The 20814-nt window shown below is 35.3% G+C and overlaps 1 protein-coding gene across 4 annotated transcripts in view; it reads right to left on the reverse strand.

The window, feature by feature from the left end:
- Positions 1–20814, reverse strand: part of LOC150097930 (required for meiotic nuclear division protein 1 homolog) — a 171847-nt gene that overhangs the window by 83457 nt on the left and 67576 nt on the right. For 3 of the 4 annotated variants that reach the window (XM_090406330.1, XM_090406332.1, XM_090406331.1), the window contains exons 5-7: positions 10095–10134; positions 6879–6979; positions 4409–4426 (exon numbers count right to left, since the gene is read on the reverse strand). In XM_090406330.1, the coding sequence (XP_090262456.1) occupies positions 4409–4426; positions 6879–6979; positions 10095–10134 (159 nt within the window). The remainder of the gene's footprint in view (positions 1–4408; positions 4427–6878; positions 6980–10094; positions 10135–20814) is intronic. The other variant, XM_090406333.1, reaches the window with a different exon arrangement.

Consider the following 20814-nt stretch of genomic DNA (forward strand, 5'->3'; position numbering starts at 1 on the left):
GAATTCCAGTGGAGGCATGGAAGGCACTGGGGGAAGGAGGAATTGACCTGCTGTGGGACCTGTTCATGAAAGTTTGCAAACAGGAAAATATACCTGAGGAATGGAGGGAGAGTACTCTTGTTCCCATCTACAAGGGTAAAGGGGATGCACAAGACTGTAAAAATTACAGAGGAATAAAGTTGATGTCCCACACAATGAAGATCCTAGAAAGGGTTCTTGATGGTAGATTGAGGGAGGAGGTGGAGATTGCAAAGGAACAATTTGGCTTCATGCCTGGTAGATCAACAACAGATGCTATCTTTGGGTTACGACAGATGATGGAAAAATATCGAGAGAAACAAAGGGAGCTACATCTGGTATTTATTGATCTGGAGAAAGCATACGATAGAGTGCCAAGGCAAGAAGTCTCTGGAGGTGTCTGAGGGAGAAGAAGGTGCCGAAGAAATATGTCAGGTTGGTGCAGGAAATGTACAGAAATGTGAAGACAAGTGTTCGGACCTGTTTAGGACAGACAGAAAGTTTTCAAGTAACAGTTGGCTTGCATCAAGGGTCAGCATTAAGTCCGTTTCTGTTTAATATTGTGATGGAGGTGGTAACAGAGGAGGTGAGAGAAGATGCACCTTGGGCAATGTTGTATGCAGATGACATCTTGCTGTGTGTAGATTCAAGAGAAGAAGCGGAAACTAAACTGGAAAGATGGAGAAAAGTACTGGAAGAGAGAGGTATGAGACTGAGCAGAAGTAAGACAGAGTATATGTGTTGCACAGTGGGCGGTGGCCAGGAGACAGACCTGGAGCTGGAAGGAAATGTCATCAGGAAGGTGAGAGACTTTAGATACTTAGGTTCAACAGTGGAAGAAGATGGAGGAGGTGAGAAGGAAGTGGGATGCAGGATACAAGCAGGTTGGAGGAACTGGAGGGAGATGGCTGGAGTGTTATGTGATAAGAGGGTGCCGATCAATCTGAAAGGCAAAATTTATAGGACAGTAGTGAGGCCAGCTATGACATATGCTATAGAAACTGTGGCCCTGAGGAAAAATAACATTAGCAGGATGGAAGTAGCAGAGATGAGAATGCTTAGGTGGATGTGCGGCGTGACCAGAAAGGATCATCTGAGAAATAACTATGTCAGGGGAACAGTGAAAGTTACGAACTTAGGAGCGAAAATACAGGAGGCAAGGTTGAGATGGTTTGGTCATGTGATGAGGAGGGAGGACGAATATGTGGGAAGAAGGGTCATGCAGATGGATGTGCAAGGAAGGCGGAAGCGTGGGCGGCCAAAGAAGAGATGGAGGGAGCTGGTAGAAGAGGACTTGGATGTGGTGACAGCCCAAGACAGGAAGGTGTGGAGGAGACTCATAACAAACAGTGGCCCCACTTAAGTGGGAGAAGCTGCAGAAGAAGAAGAAGAAGATTATTTTGCTATAACATACCTATTTTTGTTATGCTCTGTTTCACTATTTGGTGCATAAAATCAAAGTTCACAGAGAAATATTTGTATTTTTTCTTACAAGTTTTCTGCTCTGGGTCTTTGGAAAAGGGAAGCTAGTTTTCAGTTGTAAACAATGAAACCTCCAAGAAAGATTATTTCACTATTTGGGTATTTGGTGCATAAAATCAAACTTCACAGAGAAATATTTGTATTTTTATTTACAAGTTTTCTGCTCTGGGTCTTTTCAAAATCAGATGTGGTTTGTTAATGGGTTTTCTGACATTATTACAAGATTCAGTATAGCTTTAAGAGGGAAAGTGGAGTTTAAATTTCAAAGTGATGTGCTGCATTTTCTTGTTTGGAATGAAGACTTTCATCCTGACAGAAATTATTTTGGTGACTGGATAGGAGGAAATGAGTGAAACCAGATAATGGAATTGAAATCATCATTCTAAGAATTTTTCTTTCATGAAAAGATGAAAAGACACCACCAAGATCATCCCATTTGATAAGTATAACAGTACAGAATGATATGAGACTAGGATTAACAGCAGAAAGTGTGTTTCAAAGGAAAGACAATTTTAAGATAGGAAGGACCTTGTTAGGATAGCAGCAAAGGTATATTTCTAGTGGGTGAATCTATCATCTGGGTTTAATCACTGCTAACAGCCAATAATACTACAGCTTGGCTATAGTACTGTCATCTTGACAAGCACAGTCTGTAGAAGTAAAAAAGGGGAGCTAACTAGAGTCCAGAGTCATCTCTAGATGCAATTCTCCAGTTATCATGACACAGAAAGAAGTCATCTAGATGGTTAGCTATACTGAGGAAACATAAGTGAATTATTATTATTTTAAATCCCGCTAATTTTCCTTCAATCTTCACAGAAATGGAGAAGACGACATTAATCAAAATATAATGATGAAGGCTAGTACCATTAGGAGGTTTACTGTATTTTTATTTTTTAATGTGAATCCTATCATGGAAGGATGCTAGCCTTAACCAAACACAAACCTTTTTTCAAGCCATTTCAGATCTTCAGTGGACTGATGAACTTCATTTATCACCTAAAGGCATTCACAAAACATGAAGCCCATGAGACTCAAATGCATGCATGTCCTGTTTGGTTGGAGAATGGAGATGCTGACAACTTGCCCAATAAGGCTATGAAATCTGTTAAAGTAGTAATATAATCCCTAAAAGTTGAGTTTATCAGCCACTAATTTTATTTGCTTTAAACAGCTTTTCATAACAGTTTATTTATGAAATAAACACACACTCACTCATTCACGAACGCGTGCGCACACACACAAAAAAGACATTACAGTATTTAATATTCCACTACCTGTATATCTCATTTGCATTTATTTATTATTTGAATAATATTTTTATTGTTTAATATTACAACCGTAAGTATTTCTATATTATCAGAAAAATTATATACGATTGTTTATTGCCTACCATATGAATTTAAGAGGCAAGATCTTAAAAGATCTTACCTTTTCAAAAGCATCCAGATTGGATGTATGTTCAGTGATTAAAAGTATAGAGATATTATAATTTAAGAGAGACCTCCAGGAGTCAGGGACTCATCGAGGGAGGTCACATACTGCACACATCAATATCATACTTGTTCTAGAATTTATTCACACTACTTGCACACCCAGTATCCAATGGCAATCCATTCCAATCACGTACCACTCTACGAAAGGAAAATCTAACTCTCATCCACAAGCTAAAAGCTAAAATGGTCTGGTGATGCTCACAGCAGATGAAGAGACAGGATTGTAAAACTCAACAGGGGTGCAATTTATGAGCATCTATAAATTATAAATGCTCATAAATTATATCGAATCTGCTTTTATGAAAAAATGGCTTTAATGAATCTTTTATTAAGAAAGCCTTTAACAGCTTTAGACAGCCAGTCTATAGACTTCTTGAAGCCTATTACTTGGATTCCACTCCTTTATATTAAAGGGATTTCTGAATATACTAAAGTTCTAAAACCTCTTAATATTGTAGTGTCCTGATGAACTCTGAAGAAAGGAAGATTTCTACCTTTCTTTCTTCACCTAACTTTCAAGTTTTCTCCACTCAATTTTCCAGGCATCCTGTGGTTTGTCTTACTTTGGACTCTCAGATCTGCAGCTATCTGTTGTGAGGAATATAAATCTTACATCTTTTACCATCAGCCAGAACAGTCTGGCCTAGCAGAACATGCCATCTCAACCAGAGTTTTTTGGAAGAAAACTAGAGTAGATTTCTCATACAATGCTTACATAAAGAGAGTTGTGTGAGACCTTTCTACACCGACCAAACGTTAAACAGATCTGACGGCCTTCAGTTATCCTCATTTTGGAAAATATCATTACATCATTTTATACAAGTTCATGATTATTATATTATTGTAATTTTTTATATATTTTTTCTAATTGGGAATTTTACTGTCTGTCTGTTGTCCTATTAATGCTATAGCGATGCTTTTTGAAAATGATTCTTTAACTGTAATTTTATATTGTGTTTCAGTTTCAATGTACTGAAGATGCCTATGATACACAGGCAAAAATTTTACATCTAATAAATTTACGTAAATTTTAGTTTCTATGTTTAAGTTTTCGAAGTATGTCAACTTACATACTGATATTAAAGCAGCTATCTCTAATAAACTGGCCACTCAATGTATAGTAAATGAGAATTTTCTTCTAACATCTGCTAATATCACATTACTATAATTAATACTATGGTGAAAAAAAATCCCATTTTATTAAAACAAACAAACAAACAAAAATAAATAAATAAATAAAAGCAATGACATGCACAGACAATACAGCAACAGAGACAAATAAACAGAGGACAAATAATACCGCACAATTAATTGACAATTTAGATGGACAAGGATTAGCACCACATAACTTAAGGCAAAAAAGACAGACACTCCTGACATTATGATTATACAAACTGGACTAGAATACTTGCCTTCCATGCCCAGACTTCCTATCAAAATAAAAGAAACACATTAGATATTCCATACACTAATGAAAGTTATTTTTTAGTGTTTAAAACTGCAGAAATTATCCAGATTTTCATGTGAATCCACAAAATTATTGCAATTTTTGAGTAGTCTGATATGACAATAAACAAACAGAAAACAAGAAACTTTTCTACTTCAAACATTATTGCTTTAAAAGGAAAATATTACTCATTATAAACTGAAAGCAACTAATCATAATAATGATATAAGTCAAACTCTTAGTTCGATTAAATATTAAGTCCCTGTTTTCATATTAAAAAACACCATAGCATAAACAAATTCCTGCTAAGTATCTTGAAGAGGTATACAGGATACTATGATGGTGTCCCAAGAAAAGTTTACATTATTATTATTAATTTTCTATTGATAATTTTCCTCCAAATTATTCTGTTATTTGTGAGAACTCCAATATTATCAAATATTATAATTCAGTCTTCTAGATGTATCAACCTACCCAAACCTTTGACTTACTCTGGGGCTTTGTTCTGCCAACAAACACCTCTTCTGCTAACCTTACATCATTTGTCATTATGTTTAAGTAATCATACCACCTGATTAGTTCTGCTCACCTTCCTGAATGCTAATAATGTTGTTTCCTAATATCCTCATTTTTAATATGATACTGCCACTGATGCCATCTAATCTTTCTCATAATCTCATATCTGCAGTTTCCAGTCTTTGATCAAGTGTTTCATTTCTAATCCAGCTCTCAGATCCTTGGACAAGAAATTGTTCAAACCAATGTTACATATATAGTTGTTTTAATATTTTGATTAATTTCTCTCTTATTCCATATAAATTTATTCAGTTGACTCTGCATGATACCAGATTTGCTAATTCTGTTGTCCATTACAATATTTAAGTTCCCATATTCATTAAAAACTTGCTTTTAAATGTTTCAGCCTATTTGCCTAGTCTGTCTTTTATTCTGATTTTATTCAAACTTTGTGTTACAGTAGTTATTCAATTCAGTTAACGAATCTTGCACACTTGTACTGGATTTATTTAAGGGTATACACAAGAGTGATAGTAGATGAGTTCAGTTTAGGACACAACAGAAATCATGAAGGTCACTCAAAGGAGTGCAACCATATTGAGAATGATATGAGAAGTTATGATTATTATATTATTATTTTTTTTTTATTCAGTTTGAACCACCACTTAGATATTTAAATCCAACCAGCTGTTTCTTATAGAACTTCAACTGGCATCAATAACAACCACAGCCCACCTGAACTACTCTAAGATGGATTAATTACAAATATTTGTAATTAATCCATCTTAATTAAATATTTTAATTATTACTATTAACTATTTTAACTATTAATAAACATATCTGAATCTACATGCGCATGATTCCATTTTTAACAAGGACAGTACCTGTGCATTTGTAAGATCTGACATTCAAACCTACAAATGCTAACCACATCATTTCTCTTTGAATTTCTCTATCTCAAAGAGATCAAAGATTTTTTCTTCAAACCTCAGAAGATTTGGATTATTTCTGAATCTTGATTTTCTAGAGTACAAATACTCAATCAGATAAAGATGACTTTCTTGAGGACTTCAATGTTCACAAATCCCATTGTTAGCAGTGACTTGAAATATCCGGATATCGGATAGTCTTCTTCTTCATCTTCCCAATACTCCTCACATTTTCTAAACCAGAATTCCTTCCAAACAAACTGGATGCCAGTTCTGTTGTTAACCAAAACCATTACCTCACTCAAGTTTCTTTTTTTTTTCTATTGAATACTCTTCTCACAGCCATTCTCTGCTTTGTACACTTTGGCACTATACTAGTGCCAAATGGAATGATCTCTGTGATTTTTACTCTTCTTTTTCCATGGTCTGATTATTGTTTTTACTCTTCTGATCCAAACACTTCTCTGATTTAATTGAAATGCTTCTTGCCAAAATGAAAACCTTTTCACTCAAAACCTCCAATCACCATCCAAGCTGTAGTTCTTTCATACATATGTCAAAGCACACCAAGCAAAAAAAATTCAACACATCAGAAGTGCTTGACACAAAAACTCCAGCTTTGCACTTGGCTCAGATTGTAAAAAATCCAAATCTGACTTTGAAAGGGCAGTCAGTTTATATTCTTGAATAATTACTTCAACTTTCAAAGATAAGCACTGAAGTGGACAGGCAACAACTTATACTGGAGTTCAATCATTCACAGTACTCTCATTAAATGTATTTTTTTTTCAAATTTTTCAAATATTAATTAAAAGAGCTTAAAAGTTTCATAAATTAAGCAGGACATCTTTATATTTATAATTTTATATACATTAAAAAAAAACCAACCCACCATATATCACTCTTAAAAACCTTGCCTAAAGCTGGTAGTAGATAGCAGTGGTCCAAATCATTAATGTTTACAAAGCATTATTTCAATATTATACTCACTCTGTGTACATGTATTCCATATGTTCGTTTTCTTTTAGAATCAGATTAATGTCATATGAATTATTTTCACAATCCTTCAAAAATTTTAAAACACTTTGTCTCTAAAAGAGAAAAGAAATTAGAAGAGCATTAATAGCATATGAATAAAACATAAGAATCAACATTTATCTCTGTACACTACACTACTGAAAAACATTTGATTGCTTAGTACACATAACGGTGACAGTGAATGTCAATCAATTACAGTTTAGCAAGCAGTCAAAATCAAGAAGCCTAATTTTAGGCTACTTCAAACAGACATAAAATGTGGATAATGATAATAATAACAGTAAGGTTAGCAGAATTTTTTTTTTTTTTTTTTTTTTTTTTGTATAAGCTTCCCTAATTTACCAGTTTCAGTTCATTTAATCACAAAACTCTGTGTCTCTATTCTTCAATAGTAAGAGCAGCGGTCATTGTTACATAAATAAATCTGTTTTCCAAAAATTCTGATCTACCGGTGGACTAGTTGATTAGGCCAGTGCATGTTCCACATGATCTTCCATAATGGTAACAAGTTTCTGAGAGGCAAAGACAGTAAAGGAGTTGTTACCAATGTGATCTAAGCAGCAGTTATAGCACTATGAACAGCACTAGAATGAAGAAAATTGTTTCACTTCTCTTCCATTTCTCCAAAATTACCATTTTCAAAAAATGTAATATATGTTGATTAATTTTAATAGTATATAGATGAGGACACAGACTGATAAGAAAATAACTATTTATTAACTTATTGCTGATATTTCGCTGGTATTCTATCCAGCATCTTCAGAACACAAAAACAGTTTGTTACAGTACGCAAAACAACAATAGTCCGGTATAACAATGGGACTAGTTTGAACAATTGTAACGTACAACAGGAAAACTAAAGTCCTAATTAGGCACCATCTATGTTGAAAAAAAAAAAAAACACAGAGAAAGAAAGCAGGTATTAATTAGCTCTTAAGATGACTGTCTGACAAATCTTTGGCAAATTTATACAGCCATACTTGTTGAGGTTTGGAATATATTACAAGGCTTCTGTTGATTCCAAGAAAAATCTCTCTGACTTATAACAACTTCTGTGCATTACTTTTGTTTTCTTCCAATCGATCCTGTGTGCACGGGTATCCAAGGCATGGTCTGCTAGACCTGACTTGCCATAATAATAGTGACAATTCTTCCTGTCTGTCCATAGTAAGCTTCATCACACGAACAGCACAGCAGCACCATTATGTGCAGTCTTTACAACACTTGAAATATGCCCTCTAAACTTCAGTCTACCAACCATCTATCAACTTCTGTCAACCATCACTCCCAAATCTCGAATCTCATCCACTTTCTGCAGTAGAACACTGTCAATATGGTATGCAGCATTACATTTCTGCACTCCAAAATTTGAAACCTTGTACTTACTAATATTAAAACTACAACCCCACTCCCTTGTCCAAGTCAAAAGTTATTGAAATCTTCCTGAAGGGAATTAACATCAGCAGTACTACTTATAATTCTTCTCAACTTTGAATCATCAGCAAACAAATAAAGATTACCAGTCAGTCCACCTGATGTAGCATTTAAAAACAAGTTAAACAGCAATAGCCAAAGACAGAACCCTGGGGAATGCCACTTATCATCCTTTTTGAGATACTACTCCATCAAACACAACTTGATGGTATCGTTCAGAGAGCCAATCTCTGATCCATCTAACCAATATACTCTCTATTTCCATCCTCTGCAGCTTGTACACCAATTGTACATCATATAGTAATCTATCAAACACATTTGCAAAGTAAAAGAATATCACTGTATACGATTCTCCCTTATCTAACACATTTGTCACCTTATCATAAAATGCAAGTAAATTACTAAAACAAGACCTTCCTTTCACAAATCCATGCAGGCCATCATAAAGAATACCATGCCCATTGACCCAATTTTGTATTCTATTCCTAATCAATCTTTCCAACAACTTGACTACAACAGTTATACAGACTGGTCTGTAATTGTAAGCTTCTGTCCTAGAACCATACTTGTGGAGTGGTACTATTTTGCCTTCTTTCCACACCTTAGAAACCTTACCCACCACAAGACTTTCATTAAATGATCTATTCTTGACATCACATCATCCTCAGACAACCAAGTTTCACTTATACCAATTATCTTTAGGCATACTGACTCAATCAATGCAACAAACTCAGCTCTCTTATTTCGAATACTCCTTACATTTGTATCCAAACATAACTTTGGTATGATGAGATCTCCAATGGCACATCACACTGGTGAAGATCATGTCAGAAGAAATTGATCATAGATAGCTTCCTTCTGTTTATCAGTCTATCTTTTTGCATTCTTTTTATTTGTCTATCTGTTTGCATTCTTTGCTATGTGACCCTGAGGGTCACATAGCAAAGACTGCAAATACAAATTTTAAGGATCTGATCTCTTGGTTTTTGAGGTGATGCAGATAAAGTGCGTAGAGTGCAAGAGAGTTAAAGATAATACTGGGATTGTGGAATATATGAGGATAGACAGAACGTGTAAACTACAACTACAGGCACAGGAGAAAGGATCATACAGCATATGAAATTTTTAATTTTATAGAAAGGGGGAGAGGACAAGATGGCATCCTTGGACATTGAAAATGAATATAGTCAAGAAAGGGATGAGAGCTAGGTTTTTCTCTCATAGAGTGGTGCATGATTGGAATAGCTCACCAAGATGGTAGGACAAGTAGTATCATACCCTTCCACGAAGGAATTCAAAAAAATGCACGACAGTGAAGTGTAGGCTTCTTCAATGAGTCTCTGATTTTATGGAGATTTCTAAAAATGATAATTATATATGTACGAGTGCACATACGCATGTGCGCATGCACACACGCACAGAGAGAGAGAGAGTGCATATAACAGTTTGTGACAGTGGCATATGCAGGATTTTTCTCAGAGATCCAATTTGCTTTAACTTTTCATACTACTACCTATCAATATGTTATCAATTAATGGCAAAAATACACAATGAAATGACAGTGATAAATTGCCATTCTTAATGTAGTGATCTTTCACTAGTCAGGTACACACTTTTAAAGATGTATGGAAAGGGTCTGGACTGCTTTGCTATTTTCTATCCATACATATGCTGCTGTCTGTAATAAATAAAATGTAAAAAACAATGATTAATAAAAAAGAAACTTCTAAATACCTCAGTTTCTGGAACATTCCAAAACACAACTGAACCTTCACTACAGAAAGAAAGCAAAAAAAGTGGAGTAAATCTTGACTTTTATAATGCTAATACAGAAAACAACATCTTATATTAAAACTCTATAAATGAAAACATCTAATGCATGAAAACAGAAATTTGCTCTTTCTAATGGAAAACATTGCTCATCTGGAGTGTATTTTTAAATATGATCACAGTTCATGCTGTGTGTGGTCATCAATGCATGACAGACCATTTGATTGTTGTTCCTAAATTAGATTTTCTCCAGACCACAATGAAAAAAACTTAAGCTAGCTAAGAACTTCAATACATTAGAGTAAATCTTCTGTTCATAAAGAGTGTAAATACTTCAGAAATTAAACATAAAAAATGCTGATTAGTTAAGTGAGAAATATGACAAAGTGGATATTAGATCCACTTTGCTTATATAATTTTGTATCGCTGAATTGAAGTCTTCTGGCTCTTTATTTTAATAATTACTTTTAAGCATCAACTGAGAGTTCGTTTACGAAAAATACATTTCCCTAACATTTCAAGTTCCTTAGCACTTAATGAAAGTTTTTGCTTTCTTAAGGTTTCTGCCTGGTCTCTGAAGAGAACCAACCAGTTCGAAACAGCTGTCAGGCCAGTGAAACCTTATCAAAATGGACTAATAAAAGGTGAATATATAGACACTTGGGTGGCATCTACATCTTTTAAGTAGTCCATACTAAGGCAACTCATGAATGTCGAGGAGTGTATTTCCGTAAGCTCTCTGGTCAACTTACCTGATGAAACTTTCATAGTTTGAAATAATGCTGGATCCAATATCCACTTTATTTATATAATGACGATCAATTAAGATAAAAGAAATGTAACAAACAAACAAATAAATTTACTATTAAGAACCTTAATACAAAATTTAAGGTTCTTAAATTTTGTATTAATGTACTGTGTAAAAAAAAAAATTAGTAATATGAAAGGTTTCTTCATTTATATAGTACCTAACTGTCATTTCATGGATCAAGGAATGCAAAATGTAAACATCTCAGCATGTAATAATGAAATATGCAAATTGCAAAATGTATGCTGGTCAGTTTAAGAATTATAGATGCTATGTTATATTTGATACAGTATGACTATCTGTTATACTTATCACCTTCAGTGCTGAAGGTGTTATGACATGACGTTTGTCATGCCACCGGGTAGCAAGTGTATAATGATGATAATCAGATGGGCTACAGCAAGATAATTAATTTTTAGACTGAGTGTTGCTGCATGATATTTATGATTGGAACACTATGTTTGGTTAAATTTTTAGTCAGTATTATTTTAAATTCTTTGTTTCTTGTTTAGTGATCTGGAACAAAATGGCAGGAGAAGTGGGTAGCATGAGGGTACAGAGAATGAGAGAACAAGTGTGTGTAACACAGATAGAGAAGGGGGAGTCAGGATAGATAGAGGAACACAGTATGAGAAAGATCAATGCCCAAAGAGGAAGCTGATGTGCAAGAAGTCAAGAAATGGGATGGCCTGGGATGTAAGGGGACAGTCAGGTTTTTGAAAAGGGAGAGTCTGGGATAGGTAATGAGGGGGGGGGGGATGGCTTGAGGAAGGCATGAAGAAGTCAATCTAATGAATGGTATCAGTAACATGTTATAGATCTAGAAATGAAATGTTTTGTTTGTATACAAATGCTAGAAGTATCAGAAACAAGGGAAATGAAATTGCTGCATTGATTGAGTTTGTTCATCCAAATATTGTTGGAATAACTGAAATGTAGTTGGATGAGGATGACAGGAATAGAGATGTGTGGACTAGGTTCTTTACTTGGAGAGTGGTGAATGAGTAGAATGAATTGCCAGCGGTGGTTATGAGTGCTCCAACAATGAATAAGTTTAAGGAGATGTATGATAGGTATTATGTTAATGGATAGTATGGGTCACCTATAATGAGTCCTTTGACTCCACGGAGTACCCATATAAATAATAATAATAAATTTGAGCACAACAGTCCATGTATAGTCAGACTAATTCCTTATATAGAGGCACTACCACCTCCTTATCCCTACATGCCAATGTACTTTTTATCATAGCAGCAATACAATGTGCAGACTTTGCATCACTTGCAATGTGCCCTCAGAAATTTAGTCCACTATCTACCATCACCTCAAGATTCCAAATCTCATCCACTTCCTGTACTTCAGGAAATTTTAATATTAAAACTACAACCCCACTCTAAGCTAAAAGTCCATTCAAATCTTCAATTAATATCAGCAATACTCCTGATAATTCTATCTACATTTGCATCATTAGCAAAGATCGTCAATCCACATGAAATATCATTAACAAATAAGTTACACAGTGTATTATAAATGAGGCATTAAATCTCCCTCCAGTTGATGATAGTGACCATGAAGTGAAGTGATCACCAAGGTGGTTGCCACCCATGTGAAGACTTTTGTGAGGAAAAGATATATGTAGAACTAAAAGACAGGTGTTTATGAAAAACTTAGGAGACAGCATGGAATGAGGCGGTGGGCAGAAAGGATATCAATGCTGCTTGGATGATATTCAAGAACTATCTAGTAGAAGCTAAATGTATTTCAAGGGTCAGAAAGTTAAATAAAGTAGGTATGAAATGGATAAATTCAGAGATTAAGCTTGTAATACAGAGGAAGAAGGTATTATGGAAGCAAGATGAGTGGTAATAATCAGTTTCATGAAGAGTACAAAGAACAGACAAGGACTGCACTTTGCTACTCTTACCAACTCAGTTGGTAAGAGTAGCAAAGTGCAGTATGAGCACAAGTAAGCAAATGAAGCCAAAAAAAAAAAAACTAGGGAGTTCTTTTAACATACAACCAGCAGAAAAAAGAATGATTCTGGAAGGATGACACTGATTGGAGAGAGTGACACAAGGATAACTGCTACAGAGGATATAGTTAAGATATTAAAGGAGTAGTTCATAAAAGTAATTTTATCCTTGTGAATGTGACATCATATGGAGTTTGAGGGCAGAGGAAGGGGAGGAGGAGACACTGCCTGTAAGCGAACAAGAAGTATATGGGGAATTGAGTAAACTTGATGTTAATAAGACTGTGAGACTTGATGATATATAACTACATGTTTTGAGGAAATGTGCCAGGGAGTTGACATTTGCCTTGGCATACTTGTTTAATATGAGTCTTACACTGGGTCAAGCTCCAAAGGAGTGGAAGGAAAGCAAGATTGTATCCACTTCATAAGGAAGGTGACAGAACTGATTTCAGTTCCATGGGTTGATTGGTCTATAATTTGTCAATCCAAATTATAGACCAATCTCTGTTAGGTGTTGTGGTTAAAGTGTTGGAGAGGTTAGTGGAGAGAACCAGGATCCAGATTTGGATTGACAACAGTGGTATTTTGGTGATGGACAGCAGATTTGCTAAGGAAGGTCATGTTTTAGTAATCTGCTTGCTTACTTAGTACAATAGTTTATTTTTCACTTGGTTAGACTATAATAAATTTAGTTTAATCCTTTAATCAAGTGTGAGCAAACAAAGTTTGCATCTGAAATGAGAACTGGGGTAAGGTAGTACAACACCGGGAAACTCGTAGCAAAGGTGGACCAAGTTAACATCACTCCTATAGGAGTGATATTAGCTTGATGTTAGCTTGGTCCGCCTTTGCTACGAGTTAGTACAATAAGGTGACAAATGCATTGGACAAGGGAGATAGATACGCAGTAATATACTTAGATTTTACAAATGCTTTTGATAGATTGTCACATGATAAGTTGATAGTTAATTAGAATGGATGGGGGTTGGATATTATTAGTACACTGTAATAGGTATTGGCTGTTTGATAGGTATCAGCAAATTATGTATGATGGACCAATATCTCAGAAGAGGAAAATCAGTAGTAGTGTGCCTGAAGGGTCTGTTTTAGGGCCATTGCTGTTTAATCTGTATTGTCAATGATACTGCGGAAGGTATGAGGAGGAGAAGAACTATGAGGAGTATAGCAGATGTTATGGCTTTACAAGAGGACATGAACAGAGTAAGTGAATGAGCATAGGAGGGTTGCCAGTTCAATGTTGCAAAATGTAAGATTTTGAAATTCTCAAAATAAAGATGGGATGTAGAGTACACACTTGGTGGGAATGTATTGGAAATGAATGAAATAAGAGATCTGGGAGTGATGGTGGATACACATCTAAAATTTACAGGACACATTTTTAATTGTGAGGCACAAAAAATTCTGGCAATGATGTGGATGACAGTGACTTGGAGAAGTAAGGAGATTCTGATTTCACTGTACAAGGCCCTGATTACCACATATAGACTACTGTGCAAAGATTTGATTATTTAATTTTCAAAAAAATGAAGAGATAATCTAAGGTGATTGACTAAGACAGTTTGTCTCTGGAATGTTGAGGAAGAAAGGTTGAGAAGATGTAATTTACAGTCTAGTGGAAACAAGGATGGGGTGATGTTATAGAGACATATAAACTTGATAAGAGGTTCTTAACAAATTAATGTTGTAGAGATATTTCATAGGATGGTGGACGATACAGGGAGAACAAGGTGTCATTCCTGGAAGCTGTAAGGAGTAAGAAGCAGGTTTTTTACATGAAGATTGGTGAATGATTGGAATACACTGCCTGAGAGTGTGGTGTCTGCAGAGAATATGAATGTATTTAAGGCATGGTATGATGATCTATGAGAGAGACCTCCCATGATGAGTGTTTGACTCCATGGAAGTCTGAGGGTAATAATAATAATCACATTTGAACTTTAACTATGCTGATAGGAAAGAAGTCAACGGACACAACAGTGCGAGGAACAAAGAGATATAGCACTCACCTTAATAAGATGTGCAACCTCCTTTTACTGTAATGAATGCAGCAATTCTATGAGGCATACTGTCTACAAGCATATGACAGTGATCAGTGGGAATTTTAGTGATGTAATTGAGATCAGGACTCTGTGGAGGCCAGTCAAGTGTGGCGATGCTCATGTCCACAAACCACACAGTTACAGCAGCAGCCTTATGACACGGTGCATTGTCTTGCTCAAAGAGACAATGGTTAGTTCTGCAGAAACATCACAGAGCAGGAAGCACAGCATTGTCCAGAATGTTCATGGCACCACAAACAGAGGTCCAAGGCCAAACTAGGAAAAACAGGATCATACCATCACACTGCCACCTTTGAATTTCATAGTTGGGATTGTGCACTGTTATCAGAGTGCATTTACTCAGTAGAGAGTGTAGTGTGATTTGTTGCTCCATAACAAGGCTTTTCAAGCTTCCATGTTCCACTGTACATGCTCTTTGCACCACTGAAGAAAATGCTGCATTAGTTTGGGTAATGTGGGGCTTGCATACCATAGCCCTACCATGGAAACCCATGTTGTGAGTTCTGAATTTTTTTGTGCGGATTCATGTTCCAGTCAATGCCCGAAACTCCATATTCGATGTGTTGGCCAATGAATGACAGTTTATTATGGTGTATTATTCTTTGTAGCACCCTACAATCACATTCAGTGAGTCATCCACTGTTGGTAGCAATTGATTCCCTGTGCTTCCATTTCACACTGATTGTTGACCTGAGATGGCCCATCTTGTCAACAATTTGTCGAACAGATGGTCTGTTGTGATAGGATGCCCTGTCTACAACATGGCATCCTATCACAATGCCTCTTTCAAACTCCATCAGTTCCCTTCTTGCAGCCATTTCACTCAGACACAGTTGAACTGACTTGGGGGCATCATATTCCTTCAATTTATACTGAAGAGGATAATGCTACATCCACCAATGACAAGTGTGGGATGGGGGGAAGAAAGGCAAGGGAGAGAAACATGTTTTGACATTGCTGAACTCTGAAACATCATCAGATTAATGATGCTCCAAATCTCAATGAAGATAATATCAAGTAGCATAACGAATGTATATAACTCTACATCACATTTTGACAAGCTTTGAGATCACTGATATATTTAAAACATTGGGGCTGTCAAAGTTGAGAGATGATAAGAGACCACAATTTGGAAACAGAGAAGCAAGCAATATAAATTTACTGCTGTTCTCTGAATGAGAATGTATGTTTTGAATGAAATCGAATGCACAGAGTTCTAAAATTAGCCAAAAAAAATTGCACCACCTATCAGTTTTCACAAAAAGAAACCAAGTCTTTGTCATAGCATTTCAATGATCCTTTCTGAATACGAATGTATGTTAAAAAGTAAAAATAAATGTTTACAGAATATTTTATTTTCTGTTTGATGTTTTGTTTGGTATTTGAAGTTTCTGGAGTATCTCAAATTAGAGAACAGAAATAATCTGCAATCATAGCTAGCTCTCATTTCCTTAGAGCACTTCTTTCAATGCACTCATAACTGACTTTTTTCCCTCCTGAAAACGATAAGATCAGAAGACTGGAAATAAGATACCACCAAAGGAAACGAATCAAAACAATTTGTGAAGATATCCAACTTGGCATTCTTATATGCTAGTGACAACACAAGACCACACAATGAGCACTCCTAAATCCATAGTCTCATCAATTTCTTGCAGCCCAGTTCCATCAATGTATAAGGGGGAACAGAAAGTAATCAATTATTTTTAATAGGTAATTTTTAGCCGATTGTTTTTTTTTCTTAAATAACACATAAATTATTAAATTTGATTTTTATTTAAATATTAGCATTACTTTTCTATTTAAAAATTCTGTTTTTTTTTTTTTATTTTAGATTATTTCTTTTAATATGGTGGACTTTAAAGTTGAAGAGCACCATTTACGTCATTGTATGCTGTTTTTGTTTCACCAAGGAAAGAATGCTACCGAGGCTACCAAAACCATTTGCTTAACTTATGGAGACGTATTGAAGGTTAACAAATGTCAGCAATGGTTTAGGAGATTTGCAGAAATAAATTTTGATCTCTCTGATCGTCCTGATTTTTGGAAGACCTCTTACTCTAGATGACGATACTCTTAAAACTCTCGTTGAATCAGATCCAACTCAAACCATACAAGAATTAGCAGAGAAACTTAATTCATCATGGTCAACTGTCCAAGAACACTTACATAAGAGTGGCAAGGTTCTTAAACAGAATGTATGGGTACTGCATGAACTGTCAGAAAACAATAAAGCACAGAGACAGGCGATTTGCAATTCATTGTTGACCAGACAACAAAATGACCTTTTTTTGGAATGAGTCGTAACTGATGACGAAAAATGGGTGCTGTATAAGAATAATAAACGCAAAAAGCAGTGGCTTTCTCCAAATCAAACTCCAATTCCAACACCTAAAGATGGACTTCATCCACAAAAGGCTCTGTTGTGCGTTTGGTGGGATATTAATGGAATTATTCATTATGAACTCATGGAACAAGGTAAGACTATCATAGCAGCCATCTACTGTGAACAATTAGAGCGACTACATCAAGCATTGTTAATCAAACTTCCTGCACTTGTCAATCGAAAAGGGGTAATTTTGCAGCAAGATAATGCAAAACCACATTCTGCAAGAATGACTCAAGAAAAAATTAGGGTTAGGATGGGAACTTCTACCACATCCCCCATATTCGCTGGATATTGCCCCTAGTGACTATCACTTATTCAGGTCCTTAGAACACAGCATAAGAAATAAAACCTTCCGTTCGTAAGATGATGTCCAAAGGAGTTTGATATCATTTTTTGCCTCCAAAGAAAAAACTTTTTTCAAAAAAGGAATTCTAAACTTAGTAGATCATTGGAATAACCTTATAATTAACGATGGTGATTATAGAATTGAATAATGTTAATTTGTTTTTTAATAAAATTTATATTAAAAATGTAGTTCAAAAAATTTATTACTTTCCAGTCCCCCTTATAGTACACAGCTTGCAATTTTATCCACTCTAAAATGCATAAAGTTACACCTCGCTTCATTTTAAATGGCAACCATCCTACTGTAAGTCTATTTAAATCATACAGCAAGATCTTTATATCACCTTTACTGACTACTGATCCACTCAGTTTTTCAGTAAACAACTGAATATTGGTCTTCAAATCATTTCCTATATCATTGATATACAAATCGAATAGCAGCACTTCTGCCCCCACTTTGAGTACAGAGGTCAACAGGCACACTGATAGCCAGTTGCCCATCTCCTTCTTCAGGATTAAATCCTTCATAAACTACTCTTTGAGGTCTGTTCATCAGCATTTTATACATCCCCATTTAATCTAATTTATATAACAGAGTTTCCTACAATATCCTGTCAAATGATTTTGCAGAGTCCAGCAATATCACCGAGTACCCATTTCTTTTATCCATCTCAGGTGACACTTAATTACAAAAACGTGAGCAAATTATTGAGACATGGCCTACCTTTTACAAACCATACTGTCTCCATGTTTTGACTGCATCAATGCTGATGGGTCTATAATTTGCTACTTCTTTTTTGGAGTTCTTTATGCAAAAGAATTATTTTCTTCTTGTTTCACTCCCTTGGGATCCTGCTAGAGTTGAGACAAATTAAATAGCATGGCCAAAGACACCAAGAATTTCCTAGCACATTCTTGTGATATGGAAGCTGATATTATCTAATCCTGCAGCTGTATTCACAGGAAGATTCTCAAATATCCTATGCACCTCTAATTCACCTATCCCTATTTTCACAGATGAAGATATTGCAGGAACAGATATGCTAGTCCTTGTCACACCTGTTACTGCTAAGCACCTCTAATTTGTCCATCTCTATTTTCATATCAGTCCCTGTCACATCTGTTATTGCAATATCTCCATCTGGATGATATGTCAATGCAAAGTGGTCATTCAGTAATTCAACTGCTTTGTCTGCATCTGTCACTTCTACCATAAACATTCATAAGTGTTATCCTATCATACTCATTCATCCTTTTACTTGCAACAGTGAAATAACTGAGATTTCCTCTTGCATTTTCTGCTAATTTTCTCTCATATTCTGATTTTGCCTTCCTTGCTATGCTAATCACCTTCTTGCCTGTGTTTTGTACTGTTCAAGAGTTTGCTGATCATATATCTATTTAAATTCTCTCTACAACTTTTTTTTTTCTGGTACTTCCTTAATGATGCTATTCATCCATTTCATTCTCATCTGATTTATCTTCCACACTCTAGGTAAGCAGTCTGATACCAATTGCTTCAAATATCCCTTGATTCCCCATGTACACTACAGAGAAAATGGTCAAATTTGGAGTAATTACTAACCCTTTAATTCCATACATATCCTTTCTTCATTGAAAATTCCACATGTTTAGCTACCTCCCAAGTCAAATCTGCATGATCACTTTCTCCAATTTGCTAGATAGAGTACTCTCAAACCTTTGGTATCTTCCATCACATGCTGCCTGGAGTAATTATTCTTTGTACTTCCATAAATTCCAAGCTGCCATCTTATGGTCTCCCTTCTATGAAGCTTGAGTCATCTGAGCATCACAAGGTTTTGTAAATGATGAGGAGGAATGGAGTATACTGTCATCAGCAAGACTATAAATAGGATTAAACAGTGAAGAGGAGCAGTGTAGGTGAAAGCACACAGTCTTAGATTACTCAGTTATTGCAAGCCAAATCAGATGAGAGGGAACCATTCACACTTTTATGAAGTGAACAATCAGTTAGGAAGTCCATATACACACAAAGGATAGAGAAGAGACCATAAGATAGCAGCTTGGTAAGTAGACTGAAATGAAAGAGTCAATCATATAATTTGGAAATATAATGAGCAACCAGATGAGTTTCTCCAAATCTTTTCATGGCTGTGTCCAAAGGTGAGTGAGATTAGTGAAGAAGTCTGCTGTAGAATGAGAATGATATAATCAATATTGACAAGCACTGATTAAGTGATGTACCTCTACTGATATATCTGCTTCAATCTCACACATACAGAGGAAACTCCATATGAATAAATAAGTATGGGATTGATACAAAAAAAATAATATTTTGAAGAAAATACTAAACTGAAATTAATTACCTTTAGCAATTTTGTATAAATTTATTTGAATGCCAAATCTACCCAGCCTTAGAATACTGTTCTCACATTTAGGGAAAGTGCATTAAAAACTCATTTAGAATGCTTGATTTTACTATCCGAAAGAGAGCTTTGGTTTTGTAGATGGCTTTGTGTTGATGATAGTAGTGTTATATATTTGGAAACTTAAGCAATGGAGATGGTGAGTTGTGTGCCCTCCCACGATGATTCCTTGGAGGTGATACGTAATAATAATAATAATATTTTTTTATCAATTTCACAATACAGTGTGGATTGTTCTTTCATATACCTCTCTCCTGTGGAAGAACAATCTTCCATACCATTTTCATTGGAGAAAATGGTATGGGAAGATTGCTCTCACACTGTATATACGTGGGTTTGATACAAAAAACATTTTGGAAAAAACACTAAACTGAAATTAATTACCTCTAGCAATTTTGCGTAAGTTTATTTGAATGCTAAGTATCTAGCTTAACAATAAGTTAAGCTAGATACTTATTGTTTTCATAAATAATTCATAACATTCATAAAACTAGATACTTCTAGTTTTATGAATGTTATTTGGCTGAAATAAAATACTCTTTTTTATTGTCAACCCTACCTAAAAAAGGTTAAACTACAGGTGTGACTGAATGACTGATTCGTGTTTCTGCTCTCCAATCTACAGGATATGAGTTCAAATCCTACTGTGGTATGGATATTGATGAATGTTTTTTGCAC

This window comes from Typopeltis vanoorti, chromosome 16 (genome assembly GCF_054136105.1).
Source record: "Typopeltis vanoorti isolate ZY-2024b chromosome 16, IOZ_Tvanoo_1.0, whole genome shotgun sequence".
In the NCBI taxonomy this organism is placed as follows: Eukaryota; Metazoa; Arthropoda; class Arachnida; order Uropygi; family Thelyphonidae; genus Typopeltis; species Typopeltis vanoorti.